The sequence below is a fragment of the Bos javanicus genome, chromosome 12 (genome assembly GCF_032452875.1).
Source record: "Bos javanicus breed banteng chromosome 12, ARS-OSU_banteng_1.0, whole genome shotgun sequence".
NCBI classification, from domain to species: domain Eukaryota; kingdom Metazoa; phylum Chordata; class Mammalia; order Artiodactyla; family Bovidae; genus Bos; species Bos javanicus.
In genome coordinates, this window is record NC_083879.1 from 16,503,123 (window position 1) to 16,524,007 (window position 20,885).

Sequence of the window (20,885 nt, forward strand, 5' to 3'; positions counted from 1 at the left end):
ATTATTATTAGGTCAGCTCCACCTCAGATCATCAGGCATTAGATCCTAGAGGTTGGGGACCCCAGCAGTGAACTTGGGGTTGACTGTTCAATTACAAAACAGGTGCAGCTGTAACTTGCCCTGATGTAGAAGAAGTGGGGGACAGGTCAAGCAGGGCCACCTCCTACCTCTGAACTCTGTTCCCTGAGACATCATCCTTTATCCCTGCCCCACTCACACCTCCTCCCTGTGCATCCAAAACTTTACCAGCTCCAATTCAACAGAGAAGCACACACTAGCATCATTATACCTTAAGGAAATCACACTATGCTTTAGTTATTAAGCTGTTATTAACCTTGATAGCTCAGTTGGTAAAGACTCCGCCTGCAATGCAGGAGACCTGAGTTTGATGGGGTCCCAAAGAGTTGGACACGACTGAGCGACTTTCAGTTTCAAGCTTAAGTTAACAAACTTTGCGCTTATGTTATTATACTGCTATTAAGCGTACGGTATTATAGTATTAAGATACCTGAACATCTTCTACACGTTGCAGTCTGAAATGGAAAAATGACAGCTGTACTCCGGCAAAATTCACAAATGAAGCCCTTTCCTTGACATAGCTGTAAGAATAGGAGTCAAAAGTTAGTCTTCATGGCTAACATTTCTCCTAATGGAGAAACTGAGTTCCACTTTCACAGAACTCTATAAACACCAGATTTCCACAGTCCTCCACCCCAGGTATTAAAATTTCTTATTCTAAAATCCCCTAAATTGGTTGTGGAAGTAACACGTTTCTGCATTTAAAAGGTTTATATAAATCTGTGAATTGCAATTTTCATAGAAGTCAAAATGAAACATTCTGCACAGGACAAAAGATAGGCCTAAGCAACAGATCATATTTGCAGAAGGCCACTGAATGTCATGGATACAAGTAACAATTAAAAAACCTGTCTATGTCAAATGAAAGAAAAATTTCAGTTTGGTATTCTATAAGCCAAGATGGTAAACTCCTCTCACTATGCAAGAGTTCTAATGATACAGTTTCAAAAACATCATTTTTTAAGTGTCTGTGACTCCAGCCTCTAGAAGGAACAGAATACTATCTCCTGCCACAGTGGATGGGTCAGAGCAATAAATGTGCGTCCGTTTTGTCTGGACAACTGCATCAGGGTAGTTTGAGGCACCAGAGAAAGATCATGATTTTAAACATGTGTTCTTAAATGATTTCATTTTATTTCTGGGAGCTCCCCTGCAATTCATCAGTCCGTGAAGACACAGAGCTCCTGTCCCACTGGATCCTGAGTCTATGCGGCTGCACTTGGCACACCAGAGCAGACGAGAATGGAGGGAGGCCACGCACCGGGCTGGGTGCTCAGACAACCAGTCGCTTGGCCCAGGCTTGCATACCAGCAGGACACTCTTGGTCTGGTACTGAACAGCTCTGAACCTCATTTCACTCATCTGTAAGTAGTGCAGGGGCTTCCCTGGGGGCTCAGTGGTAAAGAACCCACCTGCTAATGCAGGAGACGTGGGTTCAATCCATGGACTAGGAAGATCCCCTGGAGAAGGAAATGGCAACCCATTCTAGTATTTTTGCCTGGAAAATTACATGGACAGAGGAGCCTGGTGGGCTACAGTCCATGAGGTCGCAAAGAGTCGGATACGACTTAGTGACTAAACTACGGCAATGAAAAGTGTTGCTGGCACTTTCCTCAGTTTGTGAGGGTAAAGCAGCTAAGTGCAAAACAGCCCACCCAGGATCAGCCGCAGAAAGGACAGCTCAGGGACACACCCGCTGGGGCAAGCAGATCTCACCTCACAGCTGGCCACGTGCTCGAGGGAAGCTTTCAGAATGTCCTTGAGCAAGGGCGCCAGCAGCCCTTTCTTGACCTTGACCATGTCCTCCAGGGAGAACAAGTGGAGCGCCTCCGTCAAGTGTCCCGGCAGCTGCTCAAACTCCTTTAATGTGCTTCCGGAGAGAAAACCAGAGGAAATCAGAAACCCACCCACACAGGTCGGGGCAGGAACCAGGGACTGGGGAGAAGGGTTTGTTTTTTCCTGGCTCTCAAAACTGAAATTTTTCAACTCAACTTAAAAAAAAAAAATAGCCGTAGGAACAAGTTAACTCCCTACTTTACATTTTGCAAGTTTTGCTTGGAAGCCAGAAAGTTAAAATTCCGTAAATAATGATTTCAAAAAGCTGAATGAGAAAAGTGTCCCTGACAGCTGCCCATGTACACTCTGAGTGAAAGAAAACTTAAAATTTGGTTTTTGAGTCTTGACAACACGTACTGAGATAATAATGACCACTTTCTTCAACTCCAGCTCAGTTTCAAGTCCATCAGTGTGACTGATGGATATCTCAGGAAGAGTTATTGATGCTATGACTCCCAAACCTCAGGTCCAGCACTGATATTAAGACACAAGCATCCAACTGAGTTGGGAAGATCCCCTGGAGAAGGAAATGGCAACCCACTCGAGTATTCCTGCCTGGGAAATCTCATGGACAGAGGAGCCTGGTGGGCTGCAGTCCCACAAGGAATCGGACACAACTAAGCAACAACCACAAGGGCGGGCTGCTTAAAGGCACTTGGATGCCCCGAGGGCATTCAGAACTGTTTGTAATCTCCTCCGAGCCCTCCGGTCTCTTTCTGAACCCCCTATGTCAGTTAGCAGCATCACCATGCACTGCATTCCCAAGCCTACACTGAACTTGATGCTCTAGGGATACTGCTGCTGAACCCAGTTTAATTCTCTGCCCAGCTACGGGTGGTCCTGGCTCACACTATTTCCTCGGCCGGAGGGCCCCTGAACCCTCATTTTTCCTCTGACTTGCTCTTCAAGCTCTGGCTTTGTCCCTAGGAAGCCTTGTGTGCCTGCCTCCCCACCTTGTCCCTTAAAAAATATGTGCTGCCCCTCCCCCATGCCCTCAGGAGCACGTGCACCAGTGACAGGCAAATCTTTGGCAAAGATCTCTCTGTGCTGACTTCCTCTCCAGACTTCCTCTGAACACGTGTCCTGTGGCTTTTTCATCTGAAGCACAGAGTGGATATTCAAGACATTTTTGCAGATGGTAAGAACTGTGGATGTTGTTACATGTTACAGAGAAAACTGAGGCCCTGAGAAGAAACTAATTTTTCACCCCAAAGCCAGGTGGTAGAGCTCAAGGCCATATGATTATAAAGGACAAGCTCCTCCCCAAGAAATGTAATTCAGAAGTAGTGCATCATTAAATAAAGATCAGAAACAGAAAGCAGCTTTAAAAGAGAACAAAATTTTTTTGAAAACCTGTAATCCCAACTGGTAGCTCAGATGCTAAAGAATCTACCTGCAATGCAGGAGACCCTGATTCAATCTCAGAGTTAGAAAGATCCCCTGGAGAAGGGAATGGCAACCATTCCAGTATTCTTGCCTGGAGACTCCCATGGACGCACCATGGGGACACAAAGAGTTGGACACAACTGAGAGACTAACACTATGATCTCAGCTATTAAAACAAATAATCCTAACTCCTTGAGTAAGCTACTTTCCCTCCTCTTAACAGTATCTCTGCTGAATGAATTCATGCCTGTGCCTTTATGGCCATGGCCTCCTATGGACATACCTATGGACGTGGTCAGAGATTCAGCTGAAACTTAGTGTTTGGGTGTGATTTTTTTTTTTTTTTTGGATAACAAAAGATATTTAAAACGTATTAGGTGTTCAGTAACAGGACAATACTTAAATGAATACCACATCACAGTACAGAAAAATGTTATACAGCCAATAAAAGTTGACAGGCCTCTTTATCACTGTTTTAAAAGGCAGTGGTACACCCATGAACACAGCAGCACTGGTCACAAAAACCAAAAGAAAGCAACCCAAGATAGATGGATCAATCAACAAAAGATGGACTATATAGACAATGTATGAATACTCAACATCACTCCGCCTTTCAAAGGAAATCCTGACATGGGCCACAGTGTGAGTGAAGCTTGAAGACATGATGCTACATGAAACCCCAGGCACAAAACAATAAACACTGTGATTCCACTCATATGAGGTACTTAGAATAGTCAAAATCATAGAGACAGAACAGAGAATGGTGGTTCCCACAGGCTGGAACAGAGGGTGTAGAACTACTGTGGGTAAAGAGTTTCAGTTTTACAAAATGAAAAGAGCTCTGTGGATGGATGGTGATGGTGGTTGCCCGCCAACATGAATGTACCTAACCGCTTAACTGTACACTTAAAAATTTATGTTATGTGTATTTTATCACAACTTAAATCCCCTGCAGAAGGGAAAGGCTACCACTCCAGTATGCTGGCCTGGAGAATTCCATGGACAAAGGAGCCCAGTGGGCTACAGTCCATGGGGTCACGAGAGTTGGATACAACTGAACGACTTTCACTTTCATTTCTTTTTTCCCAAAATAATAATAAAAGTCCACTGGCTAGGGTTGTTTTATGCTTATACTGGTCCATTCTTCTTAATGTGTTAAATTCCCTGGTAGTGAGTAAGAACGTTTAGCAACGTTCAAGAGTGTCTACATCGCCAAGGAGAGGCATGAGACGGTCACTCTGCACTGGTGGAGACGGACCACAGAGTGTGGAGGTTATCAGACCTCCCATTCATAGCCCAGCCCAGCCCAGCCCGCAGCAGTACCTTTCAGCAAACCTGCAGGTCTTCAACAGCTTCTTGATATGAAACAGCTGCTCCTGGATTTCCTAATGTGAGAAACCAAACGGGGGGAGGGGGGGGAAGTGTAATATGATTAGTAACACTGGACATGCATAAGTCAAAATTAAATGTTAGTTCTAACCTTGAAATGCTACAACTCTAGACAATAAGCCTTTGAAATGCACAGTCTATAAAGCATATTGACTGTGCATATATATAAAGCATATAATGCACAGTCTATAAAGGGGCCCATGACTGAGTCCAGAGATCTACAGAGGGTCCAAGAAGGACCCAGGTCTTGGGGACTCTAAAGCTTACACAATGTTGGGGGCCTTCTTTTTAAAAAACACCAAACTATGTACAAAAGAAGGAGATTCTGTGATTGGAGACACCATGGATGTACCTGGAGGACATAATGCCAAGTGAGTGAAGTCAGACACAAAAAGACAAAAACTGCCTGATCTCATTTATACAGGGAATCTAAAAAAGTCAAGTACATAAAAGCACAGACTATAAGGGTGGATCCTGGACTGAGAAGGTGGGGAAATGGGGAGATAATTGGTCCAGGACACAGAGTTACAGTTACCTAGGATAAGACCATGGGGTCGCGAAGGAGTTGGACATGACTTAGCAACTAAACAACAAGGATAAGTCTAGAGATCTCATGTACAGCATGATGACTATAATTCACGAGACTGTATTAAAAACTGGAAATTTGTTAGGAGAGTCAGTTTCAGGTGTTCTCATCACATACACAGGTAACCCTGTGAGGGGATGGATGTCTTAATTAGCTTGACTATCAATCATTTCACTGTGTATATATATACATCAAGTCATCAGGTAGTACCCCTTAAACACATACAATTTTTCTTTAAAAGATGGTGGTGGTTGAGTCGCTAAGTTGTGTTCGATTCTTGCATCCCCATGGACTGTAGCCCACTAGGCTCCTCTGTCCCTGGGATTTTCCAGGAAAGAATCCTGGAGTGAGGTTGACATTTCCTTCTCCAAGGGATCTTCTCGACCCAGGGATCTAACCTGGTCTCCAGGAATGCAGGCAGATTCATTACTGACTGAGCTAGCAGGGAAGCCCCATTTAAAAGATAATAAAATTCAAAAGCTAGGTACAAACAAAACTAGGCATAAAGGTAAGATTTGGGTAGGGGCTTTGAAAAGAGCCAAAGCAGGAGAAGGTCTCTGAAGCATAAGCTCCAGCTGCTGTATGGTAAGTCCACCCCTTCAAGGGTCTGTCTGGATCGCCGGAGCTGGGGGAGACATCCACTTACTGCCGCAGGGCCCTTTCGGCCGCTGGACTCCCTCCCCCAGGAAAGGTGGCTGCTCACCCTCACTCTGTCCAGTTCCTTGGCCTTGGTGTACAGGCCGTGGCTGACGTGCAGCAGGTTGAAGATGGGCTCGTGCCATATGTGGTCCAGCAGGCGTTTGGAGAAGTTGCTGACGTAGTACTTCCGGAAGTCCCACATCCTGAGGATCCGGGCGGGAATGCAGGACTCCGAGTAGGAGTGGCAGCAGTCGCAGAAGTACTTCCCCAGGTATTCGCAGTACCGGAGCCGCTTCACGAACTCTGCCGGGGTGCAAAGGACGATGAGCACCAGGTCACCTGAGGCCGGAAACCCACCCGCGCCCCGCCCTCGCCTCCAACGCCGGCGCAAGGTCAAGACTCAAGATGGCTGTCCTCATGCTGCTGAAGCCATGCTGGGGAGAACAGCAGACACTGGAGGCCCTGAGTCACGGAGGGTCATGAGCTTCACTTTTGTGGAATGGGTGTTGGAAAACAGAACCCTCCCCCCAGCACTCCTGGATTTGGAATATGGGCCTTTAAACTGACACGGGGCCAACAGAACATGAGATTCAAGGTCTGGGGATTTGGTGGGCGTGCAGACCCAACCTCCTACTTGGCAGGAAGACTCTGACAAGCCCGCATCTCTTCAGGCTAATTGTCCTGAAGCCACCAAAACAGCCCAGAATTGGATTCTGTGATACCACAGGTATGAAAAATGCTTTGTAAATGATAACGCACTCTATGTATGCTATTGGAAAGTAGTACCCTAAAAGAGTTCCTGGATAAATCCATGAGGAAAAAAAAAAAAAAAACAGAAAAATGCACAAAGGATGGAAATACATGGGAAGAGAAAACATAACCAGTAAAGATCTGAAAAACATATATGGTGACCCCCATCCCCTACACACACACACACACACACTCCTTTGGGGACAATCACTTACACACACACACACACACACACACACACACACACACACACACACACACTCCTTTGGGGACAATCACTTCCTTAGGCAACTTTTCACTCCCAAGCCAATAAGCCTGGATTAAGTTCCCTGGCTATAAAAACCATAGCATTCTTGACTTTCTCTTTCATTGAAAGTATCACCCAGTTGTTTACTTGGCTGATGACATCCTGTCAGCAAGCTCCAAGAGGGAAGGACCACATTCCAATCAACATTGCACACCTACATCTTCACATCTGAACAAACTCTGGGAGGTACTTTAAAAGTTGGTGGAATCATAGTCACACATCTTCACAGTTTCAAACTCATACATTCAGTATTTACTGAGGCACCAGGATACAGTGGTTAACCAGAGAGATATGGTCCCCATTAGACTTCAGCTGGGAAGATGAGTCATTGAAAGAAAATCACTTCCAACTGTGATGCATGGTAGGCACTATCATTCTACCATGGCTGGCATGGTAGAAGGAAGTTCAGATGGACTTATGCTTCTTGTTTTTATTTCTTGAGGTGGAGATGCTCAAAGTCTTACTCCATCCCAGAACGCCTATCAAAGGCCAAGGGAACCGTTTCCAGCAAATCTTCTCTTCCTAGGCTTTCACAGGTCAGACCTATGGATGCTCTCACAGCAAAATAAGTGATTCCCACTCTCAAGTGGGCAACTCGCCTTTCTGACTGGGTGAAACCTGATTTTCTAGGCCCTCAGGCCACTCCCTCAAACTTTCTCAGAGGAGTCTGGTTAGGTCCTAGGTAAGCCATCCAATCATTTAACAAATATCTTTCAAGTCCCAACTGTGTGCCAGGCATACTTGTAGGAGCAGGAGATAAAGCAATGGATAACACAGACCACATATTGATAATATGTATATAATAGGTAACTAATGAGAACCTATTGTATAGCCCAGAGAACTCTATCCAGTGCTCTGTGGTGACCTAAATGGGAAGGAAATTCAAAAAGAGGGGATATATGTAAACATATAACGGATTCACTGTGCTGTACAGCAGAAAGTAACACAAGATTGTAAAGCAAGTATACTTTAATAACAGTCAATTAAAATAAAACAAACCATGTATCTGTCCTCATGGAACTTAGAATCTAGTGAGAGACAGATAATAGTAAGAAAAATCAATAAGAGTATTTTAGGGAGATAAGGACTTGAATAAAAACAAAAAGGAAGGCGAATATCAAGTGTATGTGTGTGTTTGTGGCCAAGAGGGTGATGAGGTGGAGTTTCAATAGGGCAGCCAAGGAAGACCTGAGAGTGCAGATGGGAAGGAAGGAAGGGAACTGGGCCTGGTTGGGGGAGGTGGGGGGGGGGGTGGTGCGTGACCAGGGGAGGGCATTCCAGGGAGAGAAAAGCACAGATGCTCACAGGAGTGAGCCTGTCACCTTCAAGAACCAGCAGGGAGGCCATGTGGCTTGAGCTCAACGCCCGATGGGGCAAGAGCTGGGAGATGAGAGTCGGAAAGTAATGGGCAGTCACAGTGAAGGTCACAGTGGCCTCTTCAGCAAAGAGAGGGCAGTGTTATGAAATGACTATAACAACTTCTCATCGTGGGCACCTCTCATAAAAACAACGCATGTCCCCCCTTTCTGTGCTATACACTAGGTTCTCACTAGTCATGTACTTCATTCATAGTTGTATACATACATCAATCCCAATCTCCAACCCCCAAAAAAGAAGGTACAGTCTATTTGTAGGACATACATTAAGTGAACCTTAAATACATATTCCAGTATACATTCAGTTCAGTTCAGTCGTGTCCAACTCTTTGTGACCCCATGGACTGCAGCATGCCAGGCTTCCCTGTGCTTCACCAACTCCCAACTCCTAGAGCTGGCTCAAACTCATGTCCATTGAGTTGGTGATGCCATCCAACCATCTCATCCTCTGTTGTCCCTTTCTCCTCCTGCCTTCAATCTTTCCCAGCATCAGGGTCTTTTCCAATGAGTCAGTTCTTTGCATCAGATGGCCAAAGTATTGGAGTTTCAGCTTCAGCTTACAATATACATTAGGTGCAGACAAATACTATTTGATTGCACTTACGTGAGGTACCAAGAAAAGTCAAATTCATAGAGTCAGAAAGTACATTGGTAGATGCCAGGGGCTGGGGGATAGGAGGTGGGCAGAGGGAATGGGGACAGTGTGTAATGGGGACAGAGTTTCAGTTTAGGAAGGTAAAAAGTTTGAGAGATGAATGATGGTGAGAGTTGCACAACAGTGTGAATATACTTAGTGCCACTGAACTATACAGTTGAATATGGTTAAAATAGTATGTTTTATCCATACATGACTAATGTGGATGGACTAGTGATGTATGGATGTGAGAGTTGGACCATAAAGAAGGCTGAGAGCTGAAGAATTGATGCCTTCGAATTGTGGTGTTGTAGAAGACTCTTGAGAGTCCCTTGGACAGCAAGGAGATCAACCCTGACTATTCACTGGAAGGACTGATGCTGAAGCTCCAATACTTTGGCTACCTGATGTGAAGAGCTGACTCATTGGAAAAGACCCTGATGCTGGGAAACATTGAAGGTAAAAGGAGAAAAGGGTGGCAGATGAGATGGTTAGAAAGCATCACTGACTCAATGGACATGAATCTGAGCAAACTCAGGATGATAGTGAAGGACAGGGAAGATTGCATTAATGCAGTCCATGGAGTCGCTAAGAGCTGGACAGGACTTAGTGACTGAACAACAACAAGAGTATGTTTTATATTATGTGACTTTCAAGACAATTAAAAAACATTAAAAAAATAATGATGCAAACTGCTCAACTTTCTTTGGATGTATAGAGAGATAAATAGGAAATCTAAAATTGGTTATTTGGGGGGCTTTTTTACTTATGATACTTAAAAATGTAAGAGTATGGGTATGAAATTTTGTAAATTTCATTCATATGCTTATTAATCAAATCACTGTTGAACAAAAGATTTGTTGCTATATATTGTCTTGCATGCACTTGAGAGAAATGAATATACCAATATTTATGCTTTAAGGTAAAAATATCATTGCCTAATAAGTAAGCAACCCAATATCCATACTTACTAGGTTCTATTGGAGTTCCACAGCCAGCACAGAAAAAATTTTGGGCTATTACCACGAGATCCCTCCTGAGGACAGAAAATGATAACAGTTATATTTCAGAAAAGGCCAACAGAGCATTTTTCACTGATTGGAAAAGAAATTGACATGAGGATGTTCTTCTTAGCTTCAGGGCTTAATTTTATCATTTTTTCATTTGGGAAAGAAATAAAATTTTTCTTTCCCAAGAACAGAGCTTTCCAGTTGAAATCTCTGGGTCTTTTAAAAGCTCTTGCTACCACCAAAGCAGACGTCAGTATCACAAATAACCATTCCACCAAAGAGTCTTTAGAGACTTCTCATGGGGCATCACAGAGTTCTCTCTCCTGAGAGAACTAGAAGCATATAATACATGGGAGGAGGTTCAGGGGGATAAGACACCATCCCCAAACTTACTTGGGAAGTTTACAAATGGATCCAGGGACATTTAGATGAATATGAGGTATTGTAAGACAATGCTGTCAAAGATTTTTGGTGAAAGGTAGAATATTGAAGTGTTTGCTATTCAACTGTTAGTGTTGCAATTCCATATGGAATTTGGCAATATGGAGAAAGTTGTAACACTTTAATACAGTTTAAGGTCAGGAAAAATGGCCAAGGTAAAAATGCATGGTAAAAATATGTGTGCGTGGTAAAAAATGTGTGCTTTAGAGAGAACCCAGAAAAATCCCAGAGGAAAGACAATCCACGTCAAGGGAAGTGACCCCGCCCAAGGCTTGGAGAGGGAACTCTTCTCCCTAAGCAGCCCCAGAGAACTTCCTCATACTCTCCCAAGAGGAAAAAAGGATATAAGGCACCTCTGTGGGGCACAGGCAATGACCACTGCCAGCCCCTTCATAACTCTGCAGTTTGTACACTGTATTAAATACCAACCAAGAGGAATGAAAAAGAATGCATTTGGTTAAAATATCCTTTTGTCTACAATGTCATATACTCTCAGAATAAACAAATTAAACTACTACTTTAAATTATGGGATTCCCAGGTGACTCAGTGGTAAAGAACCCACCTGCCAATGCAGGAGATGCAGGTTCCATCCCTGGGTCAGGAAGATCCCCTGGAGGAGGAAATGGCAACCCACTCCAGTATTCTTGCCTGGAAAATTCCATGGACAGAGGAGCCTGGCAGGCTACAGTCCATGGGGTCACAAAGAGTCAGACATGACTGAGCAACTCAGCACAGCACTACTTTAAATTATTGTATATATTTATATATATATCTATATCTATATCCTTTTTGCACCATCTTATTTCTTTGTCTTTTAGAATTTTGTTACTTCTTAGAGAACAGAGATGTTTTCATTTGCATTCTGTCACGTTTTTTAACTGTAAGAGCTCTCCTCAAGATGAAATTTTCCTTTAAAAAAATGAATTCACTGACTTTATTTCACATTGCCCTGGAAAATAGAGTGGTCTAGTCTTAAAATTACTGTATGATATTTTTAAGGTTCACCATTAGCCACTTAATATGAGCCTGTTTACTTTTCAATTGTTATGTAATGTTCATAGTTAAGGAAACATAGTTAAGTTCTCAACGTGTCAAAACTTACAGAGACCAAAAGCCCACTATATATGGGGTGCCAAGAAAGCTAACTCAGAAAAATGTGCCCAAGTTTCTTTTTCCTAAAACAAATTTTCCTTTGTCCCTTGGTGTTTTATTTTTTGCCTTCACCCATCTCTATGAAGAGACAGAAGGAACCCATCACAGCTTTTGTTTTAACTGGACTGGTGGTCCAAGCAGCAACCTAGACTTACTTGAGTGGTGGATGAATATCAAATATGATTTGAAACCTAGGGGGCGCCCAGTCTCCAGTCCCTCTGATCCTCGACTTCAGTTTAATTTCCTGGACAACATCTGTGCTGGATTCAAAGTCTTTCTGAACCCGCTCTTCATTTATAACCTGCATAAATAACCCAGAAAAGGATTCAGGAGCAACTTAAACAAGCACATTTCAGGAACTGAAATAAAAAGAATGTTCAGATGTATTCCCAACATTAACCTTTACCTTGAAAAATAAAAACTGCCTTTAAGTGAATAACAGAACCTGGCCAGAGCCGTCTCTGTGTCTAAAACCCTCTGCAGGAGAACTGCTTCAGACGCCACCCAGCTGAGATCACTCTGCTCGGTATTTTTAGTTAGTTCTTTTGTTTCCAGACTGTGAATTACTGTAAGTAGGTCAGTGTGAACTGGAATGCCTTCCTGCCTTGCAGAAGCCGAAGCCTCACCCTGCCTAGTCAAGAGCTGACAGACACTGTGGATCTGAATCTCCTTCTCCAGGAATTGTTCTCTGCAGACACTGCCCAGCTTGTACACGTGCAGACCCCACCTCTGACCATGAAACTTATCTCTTAGCATCTAAAATCAAGACTTCTCTGATTACCATCCACATCCTCCACAGTTTGGCCGCTTTTGAGCCTTATTTCCCAGGAAGATTAAGATGAACGATCCCCCAAACATACCCCACTACCCACAAACATGTTCTCCAACTACATTAAATGACTCTGCTCAACAAACACCACGGGGACTTCCCCGGTGGTCCAGTGGTGAAGACTCTGTGCTTCTACCGCAGGGGGCGCGGGTTCGATCCCTGGTCAGGGAACTAAGATGACGCAGCCAAAAGAACCAAAACCCAGAAGCACCGGGCACCTCCTAGTCACTTCTACTCCAGCTGCTCCTTTGCCAAGAGTGCCCTTCATACACCCCTACCTGACCTGCTACAGTTCTGCCTGGCCTAATACCTGGCTCAAGTCCTGAGATCTCCATTCAGCCTTTCCAGGTTCCCCTGATGACGTGGAATACCGCCTCCCTTGCACTTCCAGTGTGCTTTCTCTCCTACCCGAAGACAGCCTCTGCCACCCCATCCTCTGCCCGCACTGAGCTGCCTGTTTGGAGGGCAGAGCACTCCACAAGGGGACCAGCCTGGACTTTCAAATGAGGCAGCCTGGGAGCTCAACTCCTGCTTTACCACTGACCAGCCCCGCTGAGGGTCTGCAACTAACACCTTAAACTTAAAATAACGGGCTTCCATGGTGGTCTAGTGGTTAAGAATCCACCTGGCAATGCATGGCACATGCGTTTGATCCCTGGTCCGGGAAGATTCCACATGCCGCAGGGCAACTAAGCCTGTGAGCTGTAACTACTGAGCCCATGCGCTGCAACAAGGGAAGCCACTGCAATGAGAGGCCCTTGCACTAGCCCCGGCTCACCACAACTAGAGAAAAACCTGTGCCTAGCAACGAAGACCCAGCACAGCCATAAATGAATGAGTAAATAAATTAAATTAAATTAAGAATAGCATCTACCTCACAGGAGATATGTGAGGATTAAGACATGAATTGCTGAGCACAGGCCCTGGTGCATTACAAATGCCCAATAAACATCAGATTCGTCCTTCCTTTCGAGTCTCCCCTAACGCCCAGCAGCCATACAAGGAAACACAGAAACCTCTGATGTGGAGAGCAGGCAAAATGAGAATTTAAGAACTGAAGATCAAATTCTGTTGAGACTTACTATGGAGCCAGCTGCATCGAGAGAGCCTGTCAGCTGATAATGAACTTCTGCCAGCATCCAGCATTTCCTGAATACGCGGTATAACTCTTTGGCTATTAGCTCAGCAGAATTGAAGTTTGGCTCATGAATGACACTGCAATGTAAGAGATGCAAACATGGAAAATTATTTTCATAAGAAGTGTGTTAAGGGTCTTTTGCTGCGGGTTTTTAACTATTTCCCCTCCCCCCTTGAAAAAAGCAGAGGAGATGACACAGAGCAGACCATGTGTGTGTCAACCACACCCCAGTGGTTATCTTACTTAACTCAATCCTTCCACGTTCCACAGAGCAGCTTGTGTTTATTGAGGGTACCAAGGTGGGGAGGGGTGGTGAGAAGAGGACCAGGTTTAAAGTCAGAAGACCTGGGTTCAAGCCCTCTCTTTTGTGCCCCCATGGACTGCAGCCCAGCAGGCTCCTCAGTCCATGGGATTTCCTAGGCAAGAATACTGGAGTGGGTTGTCATTCCTTCTCCAGGGGATCTTCCCCACCCAGGGATCGAACCCATGTCTCCTGCGTTGGCAAGTGGATTCTTCTCCACTGAACGAACTGGGAAGCAAGTTCAAGTTCCCCCGCTGCTATTTAACAGCATGGTGTCTGGATGTACATCTCATCTGAACCTCAGTTTCTACACCCATAAAATTGGGTTTAAAAACCCCTGCCCATCCCACCCATGAGGATTAAATGAGAATGTGTACAAAAGTCTTTCAAACACTCTAAAAACACTGTAGGAACTTTCGTGGTGATTGTTTCATTTCTAAACAGTGATCCCTGTCATTGGAACTGACTGAATTTGGCCCAAGATGTCAGAGGCCTGGTGTGATGGCCCAGGGGTCTGTGTGCTAATGAAAGTGGGAGGGAGAGATACCTCTTAGAGGTGTCGGAGGAACATCCACAGGGCTCTGTGGTATTGCTGAAATCTCCAAGTTCTGTGGGAAAATCGAAGAAAAGGTAATGGAGGGCTTTTAGTCTGTTTCTCTTAACCACAGTCAATTTGATACGAACACAAAACTGCTGCTGCTAAGTCGCTTCAGTCGTGTCCGACTCTGTGTGACCCTGTAGACGGCAGCCCACCAGGCTCCCCCGTCCCTGGGTCCCTGGGATTCTCCAGGCAAGAACACTGAAGCAGGTTGCCATTTCCTTCTCCAATGCATGAAAGTGAAAAGCAAAAGTGAAATCGCTCAGTCCTGTCCGACTCCCAGCGACCCCATGGACTGCAGCCTACCAGGCTCCTCCATCCATGGGATTTTCCAGGCAAGAGTACTGGAGTGGGGTGCCATTGCCTTCTCCTAACACAAAACTAGCTGCCTACATCTCAGAAAGGACCAGTTATTCAAGATCTCCATCCTTCAGGTTCTTTTGCGTTTCTGTTGTGAGACAACAGCTATTATGAGGCCACAGATGGGATTTTATATATGCTTATCTGAAATTTCACCAAAATATAAAGGAGGGGGCCAAACAGATATCAGACCCTAATGGTATCTGCTTTTGCATTCAAATCTACGTGAGATGAGGGATTAATATCAAGACATCGTATTTTTTTTAATACCAGGGACACGGTCTGATTTGGGGAGGGCTTTCCCTGAATGACACCGTCATGTATCGTGCGTGATGCGTGTCATCAGGTGTGTGGGGGAGGGTGCCTCCGTCACGGCCCACGAGTTTCCAAATCTCACCTACGATAACGAAGTCATCAAAGTCACATTTGCAGTCCTCTTCCGTCACCTCAGAGAAAGTAGGTGTTTCAACCACCGGGCTGACCTGTAACACGCAACCTAGAGAAGAAAGGAAGAAGAGAAAAAGACTGTCCAACCTGCAACACCCGGCTAAATTGAAACGGAGGATGAAAGGGCTGCGTTGACTTGAAAAGAATTTTAAAATTCAGCTGCAATAATCAGGAAGGTCAGGGGGTGAGGAGGGAGGTGGGAGGGGAGTTCAGCATGGCGGGGACACATGTATGCCTAGGACCGATTCATGTTGATGCATGGCAAAAACCATCTCAATATTGTAAAGTACTTATCCTCCAATTAGAAAGGGCAGGGAGCTATTTTTGTGTTGTCCTTATGTTCACAAGATTAAGTGAAACAGACTGATGAGTCTATTGGGGTCCATAGGAGTATTCTACTTATTTGGAAGTTTGAAAATTTCTACAATACAAAGTTTAACAAATGGAAGAGACGGGAGAAACAATCTTTTGTTGTTGTCGTTCACAGTAAGGAAAGGAGTACAGGTGACATGAACATTGCACTAGGTTGAGTGTGTGCTCGCTCCCTCGGTCGTGTCCAACTCTTCGTGACCCCGTGGACTGCAGCCCTCCATGGGATTTCCCAGGCAAGAATAACTGGAGTAGGTATCAAACCCATGTCTCCTGTGTCTCCTGCATTGGCAGGCAGATGCTTTACCACTGAGCCACCTGGGGAGCCCACTAGGTTGAATATGTTCCCCTAAATGTCCCCTACCAGCACCTGTGAACATGACTTCATACGGAAATAAGGTCATTGTAATCAAGTTAAGCTGTGGTCATGCTGGATCAGGGTGAGTCCTAGAGCCAATGTGAGTGATGTTGTAAAAAAGACAGAAGTTTGTACACAGACACGGATACTCAGAGACCAAACATCCTGTGAACATGGAGGGATGCTCTACAAGCCAGGAGCAGCAGCAACTGCCCAGAGTCTGGAAACAGGCAGGGACCAAATTCTCCCTCAAAGCCTCTAGAAGAAACCAACCTTCCAGACAATTCCATGGCCGACCTGTGACCTCCATGATTGTGAAAGGATCCATTTGTGTCGTCTTACGCCACCCAATTTGAGTATTTTGCTACAGGACCTTCAAGACACTAATACAGATATGTTCATGCTTTCCTATCCCTAATACCAGTTTGGAGAATTAGCCTAAGAACGTCTTTACACAGAGAGACAGAAAAGTGAAAAAGGAAGGTTGTGATCACAAAGGAGTTTTTAAATCCATTTAAAGTGTTAAAATATTGAAAGCCACCTAAATGCCAAATAACTGGGGAAAGACTTTGCAAATCATGCTGTTACTTCAAGAAACACCCTCACTGAAAAACTGTGATCACAGATAAACCATTCTAGCTGGGGGATATCAGCTTCTCAGCTTTGGTTTCCTCCTGGATTAATGGGGGCAGTTTCACCCACTTCTGTGTTTCTTACACTCTTTTGATCATGATCAGCAGTAACATACAATTTGCTTTGCAACCTGGCACAGGCATAAAATATATATAACTGATAAAGTTCCAGGAAGCATCACTCACCCCATGTGAGGTGTGTGCTGATACTGTGCAGTTGTTTGCTTGCCTTTTTAATACTGTCTGGATCAAGCTGCAATTTGTTGAACTCTGCTCTACCTCATGAAGTAACCTCTATGACCACAAATGTCACAAGGGTGATACTTGATATAAGATCAATTTTTTATCTGGGTGGTAGAAATATTTTAAATTTTTATTTAATATATTAATATTAAAAAATTTTCAGCTAGACATGAGCTTCCAGTCAACCATTCAACACATACTTATAAAGTATTTCAGGCAAAGCCCTACCTGTGGATTCCCAACATCTGTGGATACCCAGTGCATCACGGACTCCTTGTTACCAGGATGAATGAAAGAGGACAACGTGGGGAAGGAAGCCAGTGTAAAGAAGAGGAATGCTGGGTGACAAGACAGAGGAAGGGGAAGAGCAGGATGGAGCCTAAGAAAAAGCTCGTGGATTTCACAACTGAGTGGTACATGGTGACCACTTCCAAGCCAAGTGGCAGAAATGGTGGGGATCATCAGGTTACTCCAGAAGGACAGGGTTTGACAGATGTGTGGGGAGAATACAGCAGAAAGCTTCCTCATATTTCCCCCACTCACCTTCATAGCCACTGTCAGACGAAGTGGAAGACCCAGATTCCTGCTTTACGTGGGTATAAAAGGTCCCTTCCAAGTCTGCCTGACTGTTCCCAAGTGACCTGCCGGCCTCTTCTGTACTCCAGGTCTCTGTGTGCTGCTGACTTAGAATATTACACTTCATTTTCTCCATGACTGATATAATCATATCTGCAACGTAAAAGTGGGCATTTTCCTGCAGAGGCAAAGATGATCAGTTAAAATTCTCACAAGCATAATCAACTTGGTTTTTTTTTCCCCCCAGTGAGGGTGTATTAGATTGAAACATCAAGAAGTTATATTTAAGTGAAGTTAATGCATAGACATGTATTTATTTCACTGTGTTATCATAGGTCATTACATCAAGAATAGCCCATATCTTCCAGAGGTGGAAGATTTAGCCCACTGCAACCAAAAGATGATGCAAGTTGAATTTCCTGTGGTATTAAATCCTAGATTGGTGGTGCTGCAATGGGAGACATTACTCATCAATCATGGAAAATTTCCCAGCTGAGGTCAGACCCTACCAGTCAAATGTTGAAATGAAACATTTGCCATGCCTCCTCCAGTGCGGTTTACAGACTGAAATCAGAACAGGCATACTCCAAAGTGTTAACCCTCTTGGTGGTTTTAAAAAGAAGAAGGAAGCCATGTTCACCTTTTCTACATCAACAGGGAGAACGAATGCCTCTGGTGAGAAGGAATTTGAGGAAACAGTTCTTCCGCCAACTTGAACAGCATCTGCCAATACAGCAAGTTATTAAAAATGGAGAAAAAGAAATTCAAAGTTTATCTACGAAAACAATTTTAGCGAGTGACTTTCAAATGTTGTTTAAAATATTAGCACAATTCTAGAATAAAATAGGATGACACAAGAAGAAAGACTCCTCTGATGGTAGGCCTTGTAGGTGGCAGAGGGTCATTACTTCTGCAAGAAGCTATTGAATAACTTGAGAGGAACCCTTAGAGAAGGCACGGGAGAACCATGGGAATGGAGGAGAGCAATGAGGAAAGAGGGGAAAGAGAAGAGAGTCATGGAAACTACCTACAGGAGATGGAGGGTGAGAAGGAATTGTCTGGAAGCAAGACCATAAGAATTACGGGATCCTTCCTCCAACTCACTGCAAATGACCTAAAACTTCCTGTTTACAGTAACAAAATCTATCTGAAAAAGGTCAGCACCGCTTCTCTAAAATGATCTTCCTCTAGTCAGAAACAAGAAGAAACTGCAGAGGTTATATTCGGCTGACTCATCCATTCTGCATCCTTATTAAGCCACTGCATTACTGGCAATGAACGCCACCAAGACAAAAATGAGGTCTGTCATGTGATATCTGATTGCAGCACATAAGGCAAAACATTTCTGTGACATCCATGAGCGCTGCTGTATCAACCTGATGAATCAGAACCAAGTGCTACAGATGTCTTGATGGTTTTAAAGCTCTCGGGGTGGCAAGCAGACAGGCAAGCAGGATTCCTCCAACTATTGCAGGGAAAACTGACTCCATGACGGGTCTGCTGCTTTTACTTTAACCTGTGCTTCCCCATTGCTTTGGTTCACTATCCTGTCCATACCTAATGGCTTGCCTCAGGGAACCCTGCTGCTCTGCCTGAATGTTAAACCAAAATGCCTTCTGTTTAGGACCCTGTCCTCCAGATGATGGCTATAGGAAGGAAGAAATTAACACATTCCTTCCTGGAGGCTGGCCATTCCAGGAGGTATTTGTAAGATTAATGGTCTTTTTTTACTTTACATCCTCACTTCCCCCATCTCTGTTCTATAAAAGAACCTGGCATCCAGACCCTCATAAGATGGTTATTTTGAGACATTAGTCTACCATCTTCTGGGTCAGCTGGCTTTCTGAATAAAGTCATAGTCCTTGCCGCAATACCTCCTCTCTCAGTTAATTGACCTGTCGTGTGATGAGCAGAGTGGGTTTGGACTCAGTAACATAACCCCTTCCTTGCCTCGTGTTCAAGAACTCCAGTGTTCCATTGAAGACTTTGGTCCTCTTAGCTTCAGAAGCCATCTGGGGTGGGCAAACTTTTTCTGAAAAGGACTAATTATAATAAATGTAGGACCTGAGGGCCACACAGCACCTGCTGCAATTATTACTTGGTTCTGCCATTGCCCTGAGAAAGCAGCTATAAACAAAACAAACACAGCTTTATCTATAAAATCAGAAGTCTGGTGGCATTTGGTTACAGGTCCTGGTTTGGGGACTCTGAGGATAGAGGGGGAAATGCAGAGAAAAGTCAAGCAGTGGCTTCCAGTTCCAGCTCTCTACACACCAGCTGTGCCTCTACAGGAAAATTTCCTCATCCTAGGAATTAGGATAATCATTTTATTAGGAAACCGAAGGAGCTAAGGAATGTAGAAGCACTGTAAACGTGTAGATGCTTTGCCAACAAAAGGAACTGTTTTTTACAGCCTCAGGAAATGCAGACAGGCTCAGCTGTGTTTCCTTCCCATATAATCTAAGAAAGGAAATTCCCGCTACTGCCATTTGAGATGCAGCAGATCCAGGAAAATGCCTCATAATGGCAAATGCCTGTTCTGCCCATTGCTGCCCCTACACCAAAGAAAGAAAGGACCAGGTCACTCGGGACTTCTTTTCCTTAAGCCCGGGGAATGAATCCCCTCGCCAGGTTTAAGACAGGTGGCCAAAAAAATGGAGTGGTTTGTTAAAGGTCCTTAGAGAGATTGCTAGGGTCACTGTCTTTGGACAAAAGGGGCTGGTGTGTTTGTTTTCTTTCTGGGGCAAAGGATAATTTTATTTACTTTTCTTTACAGATATCCTTTGATTTGGACCATTTTTTTAAAGCCTTTATTGAATTTGTTACAATACTGCTTCTGTTTTATGTTTTGTTTTGTTTTTAAGCTGAGAGGCATGTGGGATCTTAGCTTCCTGAGCAGAGATTTAACCTGCTCCCTCTGTACTGGAAAGCGAAGTTGTAACCACTGAACCACCAGGGAAGTCCCAGAAAGGATAATTTTAAACTGCAGAACAACTTCTTGCACAGGAGCCAAAAAGTTATTTGGGGCAGGGGTACACTAGGTCCTAAAGATCATCTGCTCTTCATAACTTGTCGTGGTGGTGGTCTGTGGGAAAGAAGACTTCCAATTTTCTCTCTTTTCTCCTCACCCTCCCATGAGACAATCAAGTAGGAGACTAATTTCTAAGTTTTCAACCACTAAATTTGCAAGTCACTTTTTTCCTGAGAACTATCCAGGCAGGTGAGCAAAAGGAGAAAAAAGGCCTGCAATCAGACTGAGCTACTGAGCACGCACGCCATCTGACTGTGCCATACTGCTCAAACTTGGTTCTTATCTCAAAGTTAGCTCATTGAAAAGATTGTCCAGAATCTGCTTATTCTTAAATTGTATGTTAAAGATTGTCACCATCTTTGAGTTTTCAAAAGTTTCAGTAGAACAAATAAACCTCATATCTTAGGAAAGGGAGAGG

At 44.2% G+C, this 20,885-nt stretch overlaps 1 protein-coding gene across 5 annotated transcripts in view; it reads right to left on the bottom strand.

Annotated features, from left to right (window-relative positions):
* The window catches only part of RUBCNL (rubicon like autophagy enhancer), a 40,589-nt gene that overhangs the window by 2,781 nt on the left and 16,923 nt on the right, over nt 1-20,885 (bottom strand). For 4 of the 5 annotated variants that reach the window (XM_061434575.1, XM_061434576.1, XM_061434574.1 and 1 more), the window contains 11 exons: nt 18,077-18,159; nt 17,404-17,614; nt 15,209-15,307; nt 14,401-14,461; nt 13,497-13,629; nt 11,741-11,886; nt 9,953-10,017; nt 5,979-6,217; nt 4,624-4,685; nt 1,795-1,948; nt 509-599 (listed from right to left, as the gene is read on the bottom strand). In XM_061434575.1, coding sequence (XP_061290559.1) covers nt 509-599; nt 1,795-1,948; nt 4,624-4,685; nt 5,979-6,217; nt 9,953-10,017; nt 11,741-11,886; nt 13,497-13,629; nt 14,401-14,461; nt 15,209-15,307; nt 17,404-17,614; nt 18,077-18,159 — 1,344 coding nt within the window. The remainder of the gene's footprint in view (nt 1-508; nt 600-1,794; nt 1,949-4,623; nt 4,686-5,978; nt 6,218-9,952; nt 10,018-11,740; nt 11,887-13,496; nt 13,630-14,400; nt 14,462-15,208; nt 15,308-17,403; nt 17,615-18,076; nt 18,160-20,885) is intronic. The other variant, XM_061434578.1, reaches the window with a different exon arrangement.